General features: G+C 38.7%; 1 protein-coding gene across 2 annotated transcripts in view; it reads right to left on the bottom strand.

The window, feature by feature from the left end:
• mvb12bb (multivesicular body subunit 12Bb) overlaps positions 1-18,165 on the bottom strand; it is a 35,356-nt gene extending 17,191 nt beyond the window's left edge. Inside the window, exons 1-6 of one of the 2 annotated variants that reach the window (XM_088308366.1) lie at positions 18,117-18,165; positions 15,781-15,882; positions 10,453-10,548; positions 6,432-6,522; positions 5,390-5,519; positions 4,886-4,996 (exon numbers count right to left, since the gene is read on the bottom strand). In XM_088308366.1, the coding sequence (XP_088164492.1) occupies positions 4,886-4,996; positions 5,390-5,519; positions 6,432-6,522; positions 10,453-10,548; positions 15,781-15,873 (521 nt within the window). In that variant the 5' untranslated portion in view covers positions 15,874-15,882; positions 18,117-18,165. The remainder of the gene's footprint in view (positions 1-4,885; positions 4,997-5,389; positions 5,520-6,431; positions 6,523-10,452; positions 10,549-15,780; positions 15,883-18,116) is intronic. The other variant, XM_088308356.1, reaches the window with a different exon arrangement.
• Positions 18,166-18,503: the final 338 nt, after the last annotated feature.

Here is an 18,503-nt window from a genome sequence, read left to right as displayed (position 1 = left end):
AAACCCGCAACTCAGATTTCTTTGCAATGAAAGGGTCAACTGCCCCCCCGCACTCATTTACATTAGCATTTGGCCACGTTGAATGCAGACCAATGGTGAATTTTTAAAAGGTTGGCATCAATCTTGTGGGGACGATTGCCATATTCGTTGCAGATTTCTTTACCTTGGAAAGGTTGAGTCCGCAGCTGAAAGGAAAGCTGCACATCTGTCAAATCACACAGACATCCAGCACACTGATGAAGTGGTGGTGAAAGGTTTAAACGTCTTTTTTAGGAGTTGGTGGTAGATTTAGTCAATCAATAATATAAGACGCCAGCAAAAACTTAACGGGAAGCAGGAAAAGGATTCAGTTAGCTCTACATTTGTAAATAAAGTCATTCCAATCACCATGGAAACATTCATGTGTTCACACGGAACGTTTCTAAAATAAATCTCAAGGGTTGCTTTTGCCATCTGCTCACGTCGCAAGGCCGCCTCACTCCAAATTGGAATTTTCTAAATACAATTTTAGCTGCATTGGAGAGGCCGACATCTGGCAAATCAATTTGACAACTAATGCCCAAAACAAAAACATGGCAAGTGCATTTGCGAATCAACAACAGTGTTGGGACTTGTATTATGGTAGTCACTGGAGTTTTGACAACAATTAATCCTCATTTCAGTCAAGGAGAGCCATATTGACACATATTCCTAATTCATTTGAATATTCAATTATAGTGTAGTTCCTCATCAAATTATAGTTAAACTGGGAACACGCCCAGGAAGATTTACACAATTACAACACCGATCAGGAAATTTCTGCTCCCACCAAATATGGTCAAGTTAAAATCCTATTAGCCCTGCAAAGCGTAGCGCAGTTGTTCTAACGTTGACTTCAGTGTTTTTGCAATTGCCTTTCAAATCTTGTTCTTCATGTCGCTGTATTGTCAATGTCAGATAAATGGGACAGAGAAAAGAAACTGAAAGACAGTGGCCACAGAAGTGGTAGTCAGCAGAGAGGCAAGATGATGAAGGAAGTGGTTTCAGTGAAAAGCCAGAGTTATAATACAGAAAGCAGAAAGCTCTTGTTTTGACACCCATTCAGCCTCTCCTGTGACAACACTTCCACACCTTCCTCTGTGTGCTGACAGTGCTGCTTCATAGGTGCCGCTGTCTCAGCCGTCATTATCCTCCTTTAAGCTCAGTGTCAGAGGCTGAAAAGAGGCACTCTTGGAATTTGGTTGCTGAATAGTATGATCTCATCAGATCTCCACCAATCATTCAATCATCCCTGGCACTGTTCAGAAAGCATTGCAGTGATCTGAGGCGCTTCTTGCAACGTTTCGGAATGGAACAAAGTAATGTGAAAAATTAAGTAGGAATGGCTTTCAACAACTTTGAGAAAATGTCTGTCAGGAAACACACGCAGTTACAGAGTCAGGGTGTCTTTTTCTCGCAACAGTAAGCTGTATTGGGAAGTCTTGACTAACCAGCATGCAACACAAGCTGATAAAATCTCCTGCAGAGGTGCTTCAATGTGAGTGTCACAGCCAGAAGGCAGCCAGATCCACAATGTATTGAGATGCCAATTCTGACATGGACAACTCTTTAGGTGTCATGTGTAACAAAGGCAGCTTTGCAATGGAAAGAAAGGGATATTTAGCCTTGACGTTTTTATCACACCACAATTTGATTTAAAAGGTGCCTGTGTGTACATTGGGCTAAAATTGTAATAGAAATGTCAAAAAAACTGTAATCCAAGTGAAGCAGAATCAATGTTAATATTAGGACAAACCTAATTTATGCTCGCAGTCACGAGAGGGGTCAGATACCTGCCTTACCAATGACAGTTTTATCAGGAGAACAAGTAGAAATGTGGCCAAGAATGATGAGTGAAAGAGGATGGAGGGCATCTTTACTGGACACATTTCAAGGTTGCTTGCATAGTGCAGCCTGTGGCTGGATGTCGTGATTTTCACACCAGTTACAAAATTTGTGGGAGAAAAAAAACTATGAGTGGTAGATAATATTTCAAATGCTCGCTGTATACCCATCACACTTAAGGACAACATGAGAAACATTATCAAGCCTAAGGAGACTAGTCTTTAGTGATTTAAAAAAAAGCACACAAATAAAAACTGGATTTCTCAGTCTGATTTTATTTTCTTCATTCAAAAAATGTCTTATTTTTTCCTTTTTCCCACTTTAATTAATTTTGGTCACTTTAGGATGTTTAAAGTATTTGGCAGCAACGACAGGTACACCCTGAATTTGTATTTTTTTTTTTTTTTGAGTGTCAAGTAATGACATACTGTCCCATGCCAACCAAACCGATAACAAAAAAAATTTTGACAGGTGCACAATAATCAAAGTTACAGAAATCATTTGACTGCAATGACTGCATTAAAATATTGAGCGACAATGTTTTTTTTGTGCAAGCTAATAATAAAGCAATGCCTGATTTTAAGTAACAACAATAAAACTAATTAATTATGCAATTAATTTCTGTATTAAAAAAAATTGTCATGAAGTTATTTTACTGACCATTGTTCTTTACCTAATAGGTATCAATAATTGCATGTACAGGCGACTAAGTGAGTTCAGGAGAAATAAATAACTTAATTAAATTTAAATTACTTGATGCTAATTTATCCAGATTATAAATATGCGTGCTGATAATGAAAAAGAAAAATACATTTTAAAAACATGGCCAAATTTAACACACTTGTGAATACTAGCAATAAACAAATTGCCTCTGCATTTTTACAGCAGTAAGCTCAACAGATTTGCATCCTAAACATTTTAGTGGCTCAATCTGGCGTAACAGCCTGAGCCAATAAGAACTAACTACTGCAGTTTATCCTTCATTTTACTTCAGCTTCCTGTACTAATTGGTGAGATGTAAAATATCACTTAAAAATGGAACTACCCACTGTTGATGCATATGAAGACCTGGCAAAGCTTGGCACTATTAAAACATAATTGATCATTTACATCCATACACATACACACAACAGTCTGCGGCAGATTAACATTTGAGAGGAATGATCAAAGCTTTCAAAATCATCCTGAAAATGAAAATATGGATGACTGTTAAAACATTTTGAGCTGATGAGCACTAACTCAAGATGTACCATGACGTTTGTGTGGTTAGGTACAAGAATGTAAATATAAAAACTGTTGGTGAATACAAATAAAGTACAGGAGAGCATATGGGACAATGATGTTAAGAGTTACCCTGTCTTCAACAACCAATGTGTCTTGAGTCATTGCTCAAAAATCACTTTTCAATACTTCTATTCTGTGACTTTGAAATTACTACAAACATATTTTGTAATCGCATGTTAGCTTGTTTGCTCTACAGTACATGCTTTGCATAGATGCCCGAGAAACTGTCAAAGGGGCTTGGCTAAATTCCAGACGTGGGTATTCCGTCTCACAAACACAAGGTCCATCGATTTTCTGCCGAATGACGGCTGACAACAAACTTATGAAAAATAAAATTTAAAAAAATGATGGACCTATAGCACTGCCGGAAGTTAATTTTCGTCCGTCAGTGTAATCATCACAAACTGGGTCAAGTACCGATCGACAACTGAGTCCATTTCTATTTTTTATTTTGCACACAGTAGCGTAAGGGGGTTAGGAAATGGTGTATGCATCCCAACACTCCACTTCAGAAGGTGGCCTTAATGCATCAAAAGTTGTTTGCCAAAAGACAGAAGAAAAAGAAAGAGTAGACAAAGTAGAAAGAAAAGAATTGATTGAGACGACTTGGTCAGTTTTGCCAGAATTGTACAACTTTGTGACTGATGGTCTGACGATAGACGCACTAGTGAATTTGTGAAATTTACTGACGGAAGCACAGCTGATGTGACGATGAGTGACAGGTGCCCAGACCACTGACAAATTACGGACTGGCAAAATTTTGTAAATTGCCCACCTCTGCTAAATACAGTAATTTACCCACAATCCTGTTCTCATGCATCATTGAATTATGCATGGAATTACTCTAAAAAGAAGACTGAACGTGTAGAATGGATTTGAATGTTAAACCAAAACCAGCAGTCTGTGATCTCAGCAGGCATCGGATGGGGTGTGAAGTTGCTTCGAGGTGCAATTCATCCCAATCTCTCACCCTCACCAAAGGAGGCTTCAAAAGAGCAGCGAATCACAGGTAAGCGTTGTAACGACACACATAGGCCTGCTCACTGGCTCCAAATTTGTCGCATTTTATTCAATGTATTTATTTATTCTCATTAAAATATACGGCCATGTGAACAGTCTCTGACACCGTTAAGCTTTTATGTGGCTTTTACTCAGCTCAGCAAATGATGGCGAAGCAAAAGCCTCATGCTTTGGCAAACATAGCAGAATTCTCTGCCAAGCTCTCTGTGACAACGTCTCAGCTGTTTATTTACAATTTGCAGTGGAAATCCCCAGGTCTTCATTGCGATAAATAATTGAGCTCATCTGCCTTGGAGCTCACTGTGAGGCCTGAGGCAGAGGATGCTGCAGCAGCCTGAGCAGAGAGCGGACACGCACACTCTAGCATGCCAAAGATCTTGGAGCTCTCCTCCCTTCCTCTGCAGCTGTTTCTCCATCTCCGGGCTACTTCCCATGCTGTTTGTGTGCACAACACTAATGTCGGCCAAGTCAGAATGTGGCCTTTCTCTGTTTTGTGGGAACTCCGCAAATAATAGATGTTTAGCCCTCATTGAACTCAAGGTATCCATTGAGTTGATTATCACGACATTTCTGTTCGGGTACCTTTCCACTAAATGACGCAGGTGAGATTACCTGGTTGTCGATCGTTATCCTAATTGTTATATGATAATGCGATGAAAAATAAAACTACAATGAGCATGGAAGAAGGCAAATGGAAACTGATTTGACAAAGTATTACCTCTCAGTGTCAGAAGGGAGACCACTTTTAACGCCACTGGATCGCCACTGCGATGGCTGGAGATGAGGAATCTCTCCCATTCGATACCATATTCCCATATTATTGATCTCACTGTAAAATAGTGAGTAAATTATAAACAGAGGAATTTATCAAATTGAATCATGTTGAATGTGTAGCATCATTGCATTATCGCTCCGCACCCATGCCAGGTTGTTGTCATGGTGACGGTCACCTGAAATTTAAAACTTAAATGGATTTAAGATGAATTTCAAGCCGGTTGTAGACAAAACAGGAGAAAGAGCTTAATATGTATTAATTCTACTGCGCATTTAAGCCACTGCTTCCCACTGTATGACAAAAAATAAAATAAAAGTAAATCTACTCACACCTGCAAACAACTGACTGTTCATTTTCATGCTAGTCATTAGCCATGATGCTTTCAGTTAAATGCCATTTACTTTGCCGCAAATTGAGAAGTATCATTTGCAGTGGTCAGCAACGTACCCCATGCTCGCGTAGTGAACAAGATGATGCTTGGATTTGGCAATGATCTGAAAGTCAAAGACAGCCGTCCCCGCAGCTGCACGTGGGCTCATTTTCACACAAATCCTCCTCTTCCTCATGGCAGGCTCCTCTGATCACGGAGACATGAAAGAAAAAAACTGAAATTGTGACCATGTATTGTATATTCAAGCCAAACACAACTGAAGGTGTTTTCCAACCCCTCATAACTGTATTTGTACTAAACAGTTGACTTACTTTAGGTTTAGAGACGACTTGATGAATCAAATTTCAAGTCGACACCCAAAAAGCAACAAAACACGTGTTGTGATCATTTGTATTATTTCAGAACTAAGAAGGATCCTCCTTCAACATTAGTGCACGAGAGGGATTTTTAACTGGTTTCGCCTAAAAAGAATCTCATATGTTATGCCACATGCAGTCCATTAAACATAGATCCACATAAATTAATTAAATATTAAATTACACCATCAACATGTGTGTAATGTCTTTTCTTCTTTCTCACAAAAAAATGCCATCCTTCTGTATATTGCTTCTGTGCTTTTCTCATTTATTTCCCCAGCAACACTGTGAGTGCAGCATAAATGGAATGATAATAAAAATAATAAACAAGCTGTCCTTGCTCCACACACCAAAATATTATTACATTTCCAAGGCATGAATGGTGAAGGGGAAATACATAGCACTCAAAAAGCACTAAAGCATTGGGGAATGCATTTCATTAATATTAGATAACCCCCATCCACTCGTCCTCTTCCCAAATAAATACATAAATAAATAAGGCCCTCATAAAAAAGAAAAGCACAGCTCCAGCTTAGATAAACAATGACTCATGATTCTTTCGTGTTGTACCTCTGGGGCAAAATGTTTATTTTATTCCCGCAGTGTACCATAAACTAAGCTAACCTGCACCCGTAAAACATTCACAATCTCAAGCAATGCTGCCCCCTCCATTTGAGTTGGTCAGTGAGTAAGAAAAGGTTGGCTGGGCTGCGGTCTGTGAGTGCATTGTCTCTTTTCTTACTTGTGTCCATTGTTTCTTGCACCGCAATAAAGCCCTCTGGCAATGGATCCTTAATGTCAGTCAACTTGACATCCACAACAACATCAGGGCCCTGTCACGGACAGAATCAAAAGGCATTGATTCAAAGTCAGGTTTCATAAAGATGCAGGGAAAGGAATTAAAACATTTGGTTTATTTTGGAGATAAAATGTCAGACAGAGTCAATGGTTTATCAAAAACTAAATAGTCCCTTGACTCTTTGATGTTGGGGTTCACAATATAGGTGGAATCATTAACACAGTTGGGGTGAAATGGTAGCTTTTTACAATTCATTAGAGAACGTTTCCATGGTTTTGTTTCAAAAATAATCTTCTACAATACAATTCAATATGAGGACTATAAAAAAATCAAGCATTTCCAATTTTCATTCTTTTTTTTGTAACTGAACCCTTGTGAACGTGTGCAATCATTATCTGGATACTAGACAGTTCAGATTAAGCTTTTTTTTCCTTGAAAGAGGATCATGACTAATTTAATTATTGATGCAGTGATAAACATCAAATATATATTCTCTCTTTCCTTCTCTCCTCCCCACTTTGCAGGGAGGCAGTTAGTAATGCACATTTGACCTTCATGCATGAAACAAGTTTTGTAAAGAAATAGTTATTGATAATATAGTGAACGTGAAAAGGAAGAGTAGTGAATTTAGGGTAGTGAACGCATCTTGTAATTCGATACTCACTTGTGACGAGGCAGCGCTATGCGTAATAAACACCCCAGAAAGTCGTAAGTGGCGACCGTTCAATAATCTATAGATTTTTCTTGTTTTTCTAAACCACAATGGCCGAAGAATCAAAAAGTTTGGATTTAATTGCAGATACACTTGCGAGGCCATTTTCAAGATGTACCTTTCAAGAGAAGCTAGGTCATCCAACACTCACTCAGTAGTGCATTAGCCTCTTTGTGCTTAATATTTCTCCAGCCGCCAGCCGTGGTGTCATAAATGATGGTAATATGATGGGGATTTTTTCAAGTCAGACTAATATATATATATATATATATATATTATATATATACAAAGATAAAGATAAAGATGTCCTTTATTAGTCCCACAATGGGGAAATTTGAGGTGTTACAGCAGCAAAGATATAGATCACACAGAGTCGGCGGCGTAATGTAGCCGTTAATGTATAATATTAGCAGCAGACATTCATAAAAAGCATGCAAATATACACAGTATAAACGTATGTAGTGTAAGGAAACACTCCTAATGCCTGTCCATTATACAGAGGGGGAAACGCTGTAATGATAAAAGCTACTGAATGATTGAAAATACTGCAATGATAAAAATATTGCAATGATAAAAGTACTGTAATGGTAAGAGTACTGAAATGATAGAAAAGTACTGCAATGATAGAAAATACTGCAATGATAAAAGTACTGTAATGGTAAAAAGTACTGCAATAATAAAATATACTGCAATGGTAAAAGTACTGTGATAGTAAAAGTACCGCAATGATAGGAAATACTGCAATGATAAAAGTACTGCAATGATAAAAGTACTGTAATAGTGAACGTCCTGCAATGGTAGAAATACTGCAGTGATAGAAGTACTGTAATAAGAATACTGTAATGGTAAACAAAATACATAATTGGTCAATATTTAAGTACACCATTGGCTGAAAGTACAGTAGTAGTGTATATTGCATCCTAGGACTGCACAATTGGACTAATGCCCTCCCGTTTGTAGGCCTGACCCAATGTTCTTGTTAAAAAGTCTGACAGCAGTCGGCAGGAAGGAGCGGCGAAATCTCTCTTTGGTACAGCGAGGGTGTAACAGTCCATCACTGAAGGAGCTGTGGAGTGTTCTCAGAGTGTCATTGAGTGGGTGGGCTGGTTTGTCCAGCATTGATGACAGTTTTGCCGTCATCCTCCTGCCCCCCACTTAGTCCACAGAGTCCAGGGAGCAGCCCAGGACAGAGCTGGCCCTCCTCACTAGTTTGTCCAGTCTCTTTTTGTCCCGGCCCGAGATGCCTCCTGCCCAGGAGACCACTCCATAGAAGATGACTGATGAAACCACAGAGTCATAGAAGTTCCTGAGGAGTGTTCCCCGAACGCCAAAGGACCTCAGCCTCCTGAGTAGGAAGAGTCTGCTCTGACCCTTCCTATAGAGAGCATCTGTGTTGTCGCTCCAGTCCAGTTTATTGTTCAGATGAACACCCAGGTACTTGTAAGTTGAGACCCTCTCAACGTCTGTTCCCTGGATATTCACTGGTGCAGGTGGAGAGTGTCGACGCTTGCGGAAATCCACCACCAGCTCTTTGGATTTCCCAGCGTTGATTTGGAGGCGGTTCTGCTGACACCAGTCCACGAACCCCTGCGTAACCCCTCTGTACTCCCGATCGTCACCGTGAGTGATGAGGCCGACAATCGCAGAGTCATCAGAGAACTTCTGCAGGTGACAGGTTGTGGAATTGTATTTGTAGTCCGAGGTGTTGAGGGTGAACAGGAAGGGAGCCAGAAATATATATATATATATATATATATATATATATATATATATATATATATATTTTTTTTTTTTTTATTTTTTATTTTTTTTTTTTGGGGGGGGGGGGGTCGAGAAGAGTAATTGTTGTCTTGGAGTCTAGGAAAAGGATGCTGGTTTAAGAGCATTCAGGGGCTGTGTCATCTGACATTTTCAAGCATGACTCTTCCATGACTCCTTAACATTTTCATTTTTGGGCATAATAAATTGCTATAATACACCACTGCAAAAGAAACTGGGCTGAACCAGGCGTGACTTGATGGCTGGATTCCTCTCTTGTCGTTGCTTGACAGTCATTGCCATTAAAGATATTTTTATTCATAGTTTTTACACTGACTTAAGGAAAAATATGGATGAATGTTATTACTATGCATGGGAGCTTTTTCTGTATTTGCCTCTTTTGCTGGGGTTTCGCCCCCACCCCCATCAGAACGTGACAAAAGGGGGGGTTCATCTAGTTACAACCAGAGTATGATAAATCACAAACTATTTCCTTTCCACCCATATAATTCAAGGGATAATTTTACTGAATCTGTTTTTGTCGGACAATTATTGTGGGAGCTCCTTTGACTGGCAGACAAAATAGCCTTTGTTGATAGCTCTGTCGTGTTTTATTTGTGTCAAAGTTTTTAAAACAATGCAGACACACATTTAAGATAATAAATAGGAACAAGGACAGGGCTATTTGTATGCTTTACACTAGCCAGCAGTCCAGATTGAACTTGGCCATGAGGCAGCTGCTGCCACGTTGTCTAGATGTTAGAGGACATTCTGTAAATAAAAGAATCCTGTCAAAAATGTACATATGCAGATTTTGTAGAAAGTGCTGTCTACTTTGCGAATTCAATGGGCACTTAATTAGGTACACCTGTAGAATAGAACCCAATCGCTGTGACTAAATTTGGTTGTGATTAGCAAATACCTAAATAGAAAACTGAAGAGTGTCAGATTTGTGAGCTTGGCAATAAAAGGAGACATTCTAATGGTAATGGTCAACGTACAGACGATCAACCACACTTTAAAATACTAATAGAATGCTGCACAATAAAGGCATACAAATAAAAAATATAAGTTTACATTTATTTGCATTTTGGCAGAATCTAACGTGGTGTCATATTATTTTATAAAACAAAAGTCTTCATTCTCAGTGATCATAAATGTAATTTTCTGTTTAAATAAACTTTTGAATACAAAACGATGGATGGTTAAAATACAGCTCATTGTTGTGTTATCAATAAGCAAATAACCTCAGGAGGACCAGTAGCAAGAACAATATTGCAAAGAAGTATATCGCACACTTTGAATATGCATTCAAATCTATCATATGTAAAGAATTCTAAACTGTACTGCCACCACTGGCCTTTTTAAAATAGTCTTAATCTGAGCACAAATCTTGCTAAAATATTCTGGGTGTAGAACTCCCATAAAGTCACAGACAGACAGACAAAATGCAGTTTGCACAAGAAAAGTGATACTTTACATTCCACCACTTACTGGTTTTCTGGTGAAACAGAGGTAGCGAGTGACCTTGGATTTGAATAAGCCGTCCTTCCACAGGTCGGCATCAGAGCCATCTGTTGTTTGTGCTACCTACATCAAGAAAAAAAACAAAAAAAAAAACAAGGAGGGAGAAAAAATTCAGGAGGTGGGATAAAGTTAATGTATGTATGCCATGAGCATCTTGCTATTGTCTCTTCTTTGCATACTCGCCTTAATTAATGCTTGCCTAGACTAGCGCTCCATCTCATTAGAGCTCGGCATGGGTAAAGGAGTCTCCAAAAAGCTGGCTAAAAATATCATCCCTTGGGAGAAGGCTGATTAAAGATGCCCTGACAATCCACTCTAATAAGGAAACCATACTTCTGTGTGCCTCCATAGCAAAATAAGGATTACTATATATATATATATATATATATATATATATATATATATATATATATATATATATATATAGTATTAGTATTTATTTATTTTTTTTATAAAAAAATGTGGTAACCCCTCATCAAGGTGCAGGTAAGATAAGAAAACGACTCCTTGAAGTTTGAATGCTCTGCACCGTTTGGATTCATCCTCGTATTTAATGAGACAAATATTCTCACAGTAAACCGCTGAGGATAGAATGCACTTTTACGAGTTGTGCAGAAATGAGGCTACACCCCAATAAAGGAGCATCTTGTCCTTGTATAATAGGCTCATTCATAGTTATAAAAGATTGACGCATGCAGTAAGAATAATAGATTGCATCATATTGACAGCATTTGGGTGCCACAAGTCAAGCTCAAGGTCCTAAACAACATCGCTGTGTGTTGTGCAGAATAAAATATAAGCTGCAGACTCCTCTATCGTTGGAGCAAATATGCTTGGTTGAGGCGTCATGTTCCATTGGCTACAATGTGAGAATCACCTAAATAACTGCCAGGGTTATTTTCTAAAGGGATCCTTTACAAAGAAGAGTCAATCTAATGAGGTTCATTCAAATGAAGAAGTCATAGATCTCTGCACCCACCCACACGCACTACCCCCCCTTGACAATAATGATGAATGACCCCAGTGACTGGGTGGGGGAAGCATGGCACAGGGAGATTCATGCAAAACCACCACCAACAAGATGGGATGAGAGGGGGCCGACTTGATGCAGGGAGCAGAGATAGTGAGGTGAGAAAGACAGAGCGAGCATTAGATGAGCAGCAAGCGCTTTTCTGGCTGGGCGTCACCAACAGCACTTCAACTGAAAGTCCCAGAAGGAGCCTATACATCACAGACCCTTCCTCTTCTTTACAAGACAGGCCGTCTTGGCCACTTTTTCCAGGTCAGTAGTCACAGCATTCTGTCAGCTTAACCAAAGGTCTAGTTTTGTGAAACCCAAAGTCAAGTTGAAGAGTAATGAGGGCACGGTCCTCTTAGGAGGCACCTCAGGCATCATCCTGCCAACAGGCGGGGGCAGCTTGAGAACGACACAGCTTGAATGTGAAAGGCCAACTGCTTGGCCCTGGCAGAAACAATGTGTAGTGGTTCGAACGCATTCTTCCGGCTGCTCTTTGTATTTACAAAAAGCTCAGTAAATGAAGTACTATTTGCGTGCACCAAAAGATGCCAAAGCTCGGCCACTGCGCGCTCTTGATTTAAAAAGCAATCACATTTTCAACTGCTACGTCCCTAACATTTCCAGAACAGGTGCTGAATTTTCAAATAAAAGATCTCAGGAGACCGACCCGCAGCACTGAGATGCCCGGCTGTACATGAAACTGTACTCTGGAGAAAGAAGCCACCCAAGGTAGCATAGAGGAAACAGAATGGCAAAACTGATTCAAGTCTTGATGGTTTTCGCTAGTTAACAGAAGCCAAGAATAAAAATTCGAATTTGGATCATTGACAACACTTTAATAGATTCAAATTGTATATGTCTGAATTTAGATATCAAGCCTGATGTATCCATGTGATGCTTAACATATGTATAATTTCTTACAACCACGATTCCCAACCAGTGCACTGTAGAAAATTAATGTGCAGTGTCACTTAAACAGGATGAAAATGATCATTCATTAATTGCAAACAATATAAAGGTATAATGTACTGCCTGAAGACAGCTGGGATAGGCTCCAGCATGCCTGATACATTTACAGTGCACACAATATATCAAATGCTATACACTTTCTAATTCAATAGTTATATGCCGTTATGCATAACATACTAAACTAAATAGACTACTATTTGATCTAAATCTAAAACAGCTTAAACTTTTATCAAAATTATTATTAATAAAGGTGATCATAACATCTTATCACCTAATACTGTGTGTTTGTATATATATATATACATATATATATATATATATATATATATATATATATATACACAGTACACACATTATTGTCATTATCAAGCCCTTCCTTTTCCCTTTACTTCAGAAAAATATTGATTTTATATTTCTTTTTAAACTGGTGAATGTTTGCACTTTGTTGTAAATCCATAATCAATTTGTTTCATACGTTCTCTCCACATACAGACATACAAAAGGTTTTCATAGTTGTTCTTGAGTACTTTGTCATTGAGTTAAATATGCCCCTCAAATCATAGCGACCCTGTCTCGCTGAAAGAATATTTTGGATAATACCCGGCAGTAAGTTACAGTATGTCTCTCTGACAAGGAGTTTGTGTTTCTTATAAAACCAATGTTATGCCTCTTGAAATAAATTCAAATTTTAGTAATGAGTTTATGAGAGTAACAAGTCAAATGCTTGCAAATTTGAAACACACGCCAATCCCCTTTGGAACCCTTGCAGAGTCAAAGTACGACTGAGTGTGCGCATGGCGTTTGATGTTGGGTGGCTGCTCGTACTTGAGCAAAGCTGCAGATCCCAGTGGAACAGTGTTTGATCTGGGCTTGTGCTCTGTTGTGTTGGAACGATCTGCTGAAGTTCAGAGATGAGAACATACAGCACAGCAAAGAATCAGAGAGCAAAAGAGTTAATCAGCCCTTTGATTTACTGCATAAAGAGTAAAGTCACAGTGGTAAGCAGTCAGGTTTTTAAAAGGAGCCTTCCATGGAGGGCTAAAAATCAATACAGTACACCAGTGCGGCGTAATAATCCAATTTCCCCCTCTCAGCGCACGATCTAATGAATTGTTTGCGTTTTAAATTTACAGATTAAAAACATTTCTAAAGGATGTTCCTCAAGACTGGAATAATCGTTTGAACACCATGAAAGTTATTTTTGATGCAAGCCTCATATGCCATAAGCCATATTGCATTCATTTCTCTTGGGGATTTCAAGATTTGAAGTGTAATAAACAATTAACGAGGAACCTCCAAAGTCAAACACAAATCCGCAAAGCTACCGTTCCACTGTGTCGTCATGTTGAATGTAATTTATTCCTCTTATTACTTATACATGACTTGAGTCATTAGTTTCTAAATAAGATTTTTTTTTTTCAAAGGTATAATTTACAAATAACAGAAACTTTTTAAGGTCTTGATTTGTAAGATAAATGTGTTCAGCAACATCCCTGTAACACAAGTCCATCACTAATAAGCTAGATGACCCGGGGTGTGCGGAGGTGAATAATTACCATTCTCACCATGCTGCTGAAAGCCAATTTGGGTACTCCAAAACGGCCCGAGGAAAACCCGTGCCAAAATTCCTGACTCTGAAGCAGAAGTGTCCACAAGTATGCGCATGAAAATTGAATAGTCCCACAATTATTTTGAGGCCAGTAACTCATTTGATTGATTCCAGTTTAATCACAACATTGCTCATCAATCCAATGTTACACCGTTTTTTATATATACCAGTGGCAAGCGTTAGCAATTCAACACTATTTTGCCGAACCAAAACTGGAAGAACAAGCGTGTATTGCGTCACTTCCTGCACCACTACCATCCTCCACTGATCCCTGCAAAATGGCTAGCATGCATCCGTCCATGAATGTTGACGCAGCGGGAGAGGAGCTACCGGTAGAGGTCTGATAATTCATACACATTATTTAGAGCTCAGTAGCTGACTAATTTCAGATTCATTTCCTTTTACTTTTATTTTTGCCCTAAAAAACACACCTGATTAAAAGCCACAATAGAGAAATTTAGCCATAAAAATGGATTTTTACATCCATTAGCCGCTTCGAACAAATAGCCTCTGGTCTCCGCGTTATTACCCAAACAACGGCAAACGTAGCGATAGTTACAAGGTAAACTGGAACCTTTCTGAGACACTTGTTAATGTTAAATTGCCGGTAATTAAAATTTAACAGAATTTATAATGCTTATATGGCTCTCAATTGCTTCTTCACACCGCTGTACTTATCGCTTCCGTGTTTTTGCACGCTCACCCACTGACACACTCGCTCAGTTGAACTCTCTGTTAAAGGGCCAGTACACCCAAAAGCATTTATTCTGCTCCGAAAAAGAAGATTCCATAATTGTTTCTTGAATGGTATGTTTGAAGGTTGATTTACAATGAATAAAATATTTGTTTCCATCACTCGTGGTTTTTTTGGATTGTTAAAAAGTTCCCATTTTCTTGTGTCACTTTGTATATTACTTAATAGCTAAATTAAAAAGGTGGTTTTTAATTTGATTGACTTCATTGATAATTTATTTGTAGAATTTCTGGTTTACTTACAAATAAATCACTGTAGTGGGAATCGAGCCCAACTAAATACACTATAAGACTTGTGCATGCATGTAAGACACGAACACTATTTAGCAATCATCAAAGTAAACTTCATGTCTCTCTGCAGCGAGTATACTTGCACTCCGCAACAGAGGCGAGAGGAGGAGGAGGAGAGACATCTGCAACGGCACAGAGGCACCAAAGAACGCTCCTAGGCGGCTCTGATAAGAGATCGATGGTCAGGCACCTCTAAGGCACAAGCTGGGTTGTCTGCATCAGCGTGTCTGATGTTCAAAAGAACTGAAACACCCGGTTGACTCTGGTTAAGTTTAGGCATCTTTTAAGATGTGTTGTAGTATTACAAAAAACATAAATGAGTCATTACAATATTCAAAATAAAAATTATATTGGATGACTGCCAGCATCATAGATTGATCTTATACTATGTACAGACAAAAGCGGTCACATACTACGTATAAAAGTATTGGAATTCAACTCCTAATCGACCAATCAATGTGATGTCCCACTGAATTTGAACTCTTTATTAATTGCGTTCAGCATTGTAGGTTTGAGAAAAAAAATCTCTTTTATTGAGTAAGCTATATTTTCTGTTCCATAGTTATAAAGCAAGATCCATAAAGATATGCTTGGATGTGTTTACTGTAGCAAAACCTGACTCCACCAGAGGTGAGGTAAATAAATTATTACTTACAACACAGTAGTCATCTGGAGCATTTCTGTATGAAGAAAGGACTCCAACTGCAGTGATAGGCTCTGTCTGCATCTGGTCGCTCGCCTCAGACATGATAATGTTCTGAAAAAATCGGAGGAAAATCAGACACTGGCAATGTTTTCTCTCCATATATACCCTTGGGATATTCTTTAATATTTACATAATGCTGCACATAAACCATTTGGTATGAAAACAAAAGCAGAGAAAGCGAGACAGTTGCACTAATCCACGTGGCATCATTAAACTTCATTACACAGTGAATGGACAATTCTCTTTCTGGCTGAAAGGTCCAGAACGCAACAGTATTGACTTCGCAATGAGGCTTATTGGGATGTAAACAAAATGCGTCTTTCTAACAGAAGATCAAAGGACAACTCTGAACAAAAAGCATTTGGAGACCACCCAATTACTTCAACACGTCACAAATTAGACAGAGCAATCACATATTTTCAAGGAAGTCCCCATCAATTGCAATCTATCCCTGTCTAAGGGAATTTTGGCCTAATGGGTATGCATTTTAGGCAAGCCTTTTACAGGGTAAGTGGCTTTGCAAAGGTTTCTGATGCAACTTCATTCAATTAGGATTAAAGCATTGTTGTACTAACTGACAAAGTTAGTGCATTCAATCTTGATGTTTACAGAATCTATCGCAATTACCTTGATCAAATTAAATGATTCACTCCAGAAACAGCTGTCCCCTAACAAATGTTAGATTGCTGCCGTTATTCAAATGAAACAGGTTGGCGAATTGACTAATTGAAAGACAGATCTCTTTGTAACACGAATTTGAGACTCAGAACCTGGACTCCTTAAAAGATGTGTTCCTGGAGAGCTAACCAAGCCACTCAGAACAAAAAGATTTTGTCAATGGGGATAGTGTGAAATCAATTTGAAACCAACTTTTAAGTCATTAGGTCAGTCGGCGAATAGTGAGAGAATGTATGTGCCACTAAGAATATTAAGTAACTTAGATGGACTGGAATAGGAACTGGTTAGTCAATTTGTGCAATTGATTGTTGATTCATTGAGAGGCAAAATGTAATGCATTTAAACTGCAGTTTCAAGGCAGTGTCTGACCAGACCAGCTTAGAAAGATGACAATTTATTGAGGTTGTTGCACTTTCCTAAAAGATTGAAGTTGGTATATACCGTATCAATAAATATTTCGTTTTACTCTCACATTGTTATTATAGGACTCTTTTATTAACGTGAGAATTTTTTTTTCACATTATATGTGATTACAGTGGATCCCCCACTACTCGTGGGTCATGGCCTGCAAATAGCAAATATCCGGGAATAATTTACGCCAATTCCAATTGCATTGTGTTTTTTAAACACCCAAATTAAAGAATGAGTGGGGATTAAATATATATATATATGTATATATATATGTATATATATATATATATATATATATATATATATATATATATATATATATATATATATATATATATATATATATATATATATATATATATATATATTCATCCATTTTCAGTACCGCTTCTCCTCACTAGGGTCGCGGGCGTGCTGGAGCCTATCCCAGCTATCTTCGGGCAGTAGGCAGGGGACACCCTGAATTGGTTGGCACATACAGACGAACAACCATTGACCCTGGGAGGAAACCGCAGTACCTGGAGGAAACCCACACAGGAATGGGGAGAACCTGTAAACTATACACAGGATGGCCAGAGCCGGGATTCAACCCACGACCGATGCTGTCTCTCACTGTGAGGCCATCGTGCTAACCAGTCGGGCCACCGTGCCGTGAAAAAAAAAGAAAAATACTGAGGGAAAAGGGAGGGTAAAAAAGTGAATAGGTGAATCTGCTTTTGCTCAACTGCGAGATGCAGAGCTCCACTGTCCAATGTGAGCTGAACAGTCACATTTAAAACCCTAACCCTTGAAAACGAATTACTTAAAAAAAGTGATCTTTGTGACCCCTAGCATCAAGTCTAGCCAAAAAAATGAATGGGTTACATCCATACATCCATTTTCTCTATGCGGAGAGCAATACTACATACTGTAGGCAAAAGATGGACAACACCCTGGACTGGTCTCAGTCAATCAAACGGCCTATACAGTGACACACCACCATTCATACTCACATTTACTCTGTCATGCTGTAGAAACAGAATCCTCATTGCCAGCAACAAAGTATGGCAAATGCACCACAACACCATCAGTGATTTCCACTCAGTCGTTTTGATACATTACTTAAATACTGTAAAGGCCACAGGCCGCTGTATGAAGTGTTGGAGTTAAAAAAAAGGGGCTGTTAAATTATGCTCTGGAGTTGTTTTTTTCTTTACCTGACTGAAGCTTCTTTGTGTCCTCAGCGCTGTTTCTTCGGACTTTGTGCCTCCAACTTGCAGGAAGTCATAGCCTCCAGGGTCTACTAACAAATTATTAACTAATACCATGCCGGTTATGTTCTTATGCAGTCGGCACAAGTTTCTTGAGAGCTAAACTATTATAATATTAATAATAATAATAATGTATTTCTTTTAACAATTGCTTACATTGGCTGATGCGGAAGAGGAAAACAACTAAACAACATAATTAATTAGATCACAGCTAGCCAGCTGGAATACAGCTGGACCAAAAATTTTTGGAAATTTCTCTACAGTTTTACAGAACTTCTCCATCCACCATCATACATGATCGCTTTCAAGCAAAGAGATGACAAATTGTCTCTA

The sequence above is a fragment of the Idiotropiscis lumnitzeri genome, chromosome 1 (assembly GCF_059441095.1).
Source record: "Idiotropiscis lumnitzeri isolate Australia: NSW breed Sydney's pygmy pipehorse chromosome 1, RoL_Ilum_1.0, whole genome shotgun sequence".
NCBI lineage: Eukaryota > Metazoa > Chordata > Actinopteri > Syngnathiformes > Syngnathidae > Idiotropiscis > Idiotropiscis lumnitzeri.
The sequence above is the reverse complement of the archived record's forward strand: the minus strand, read 5'-3'. Positions and strand labels throughout refer to the sequence as shown.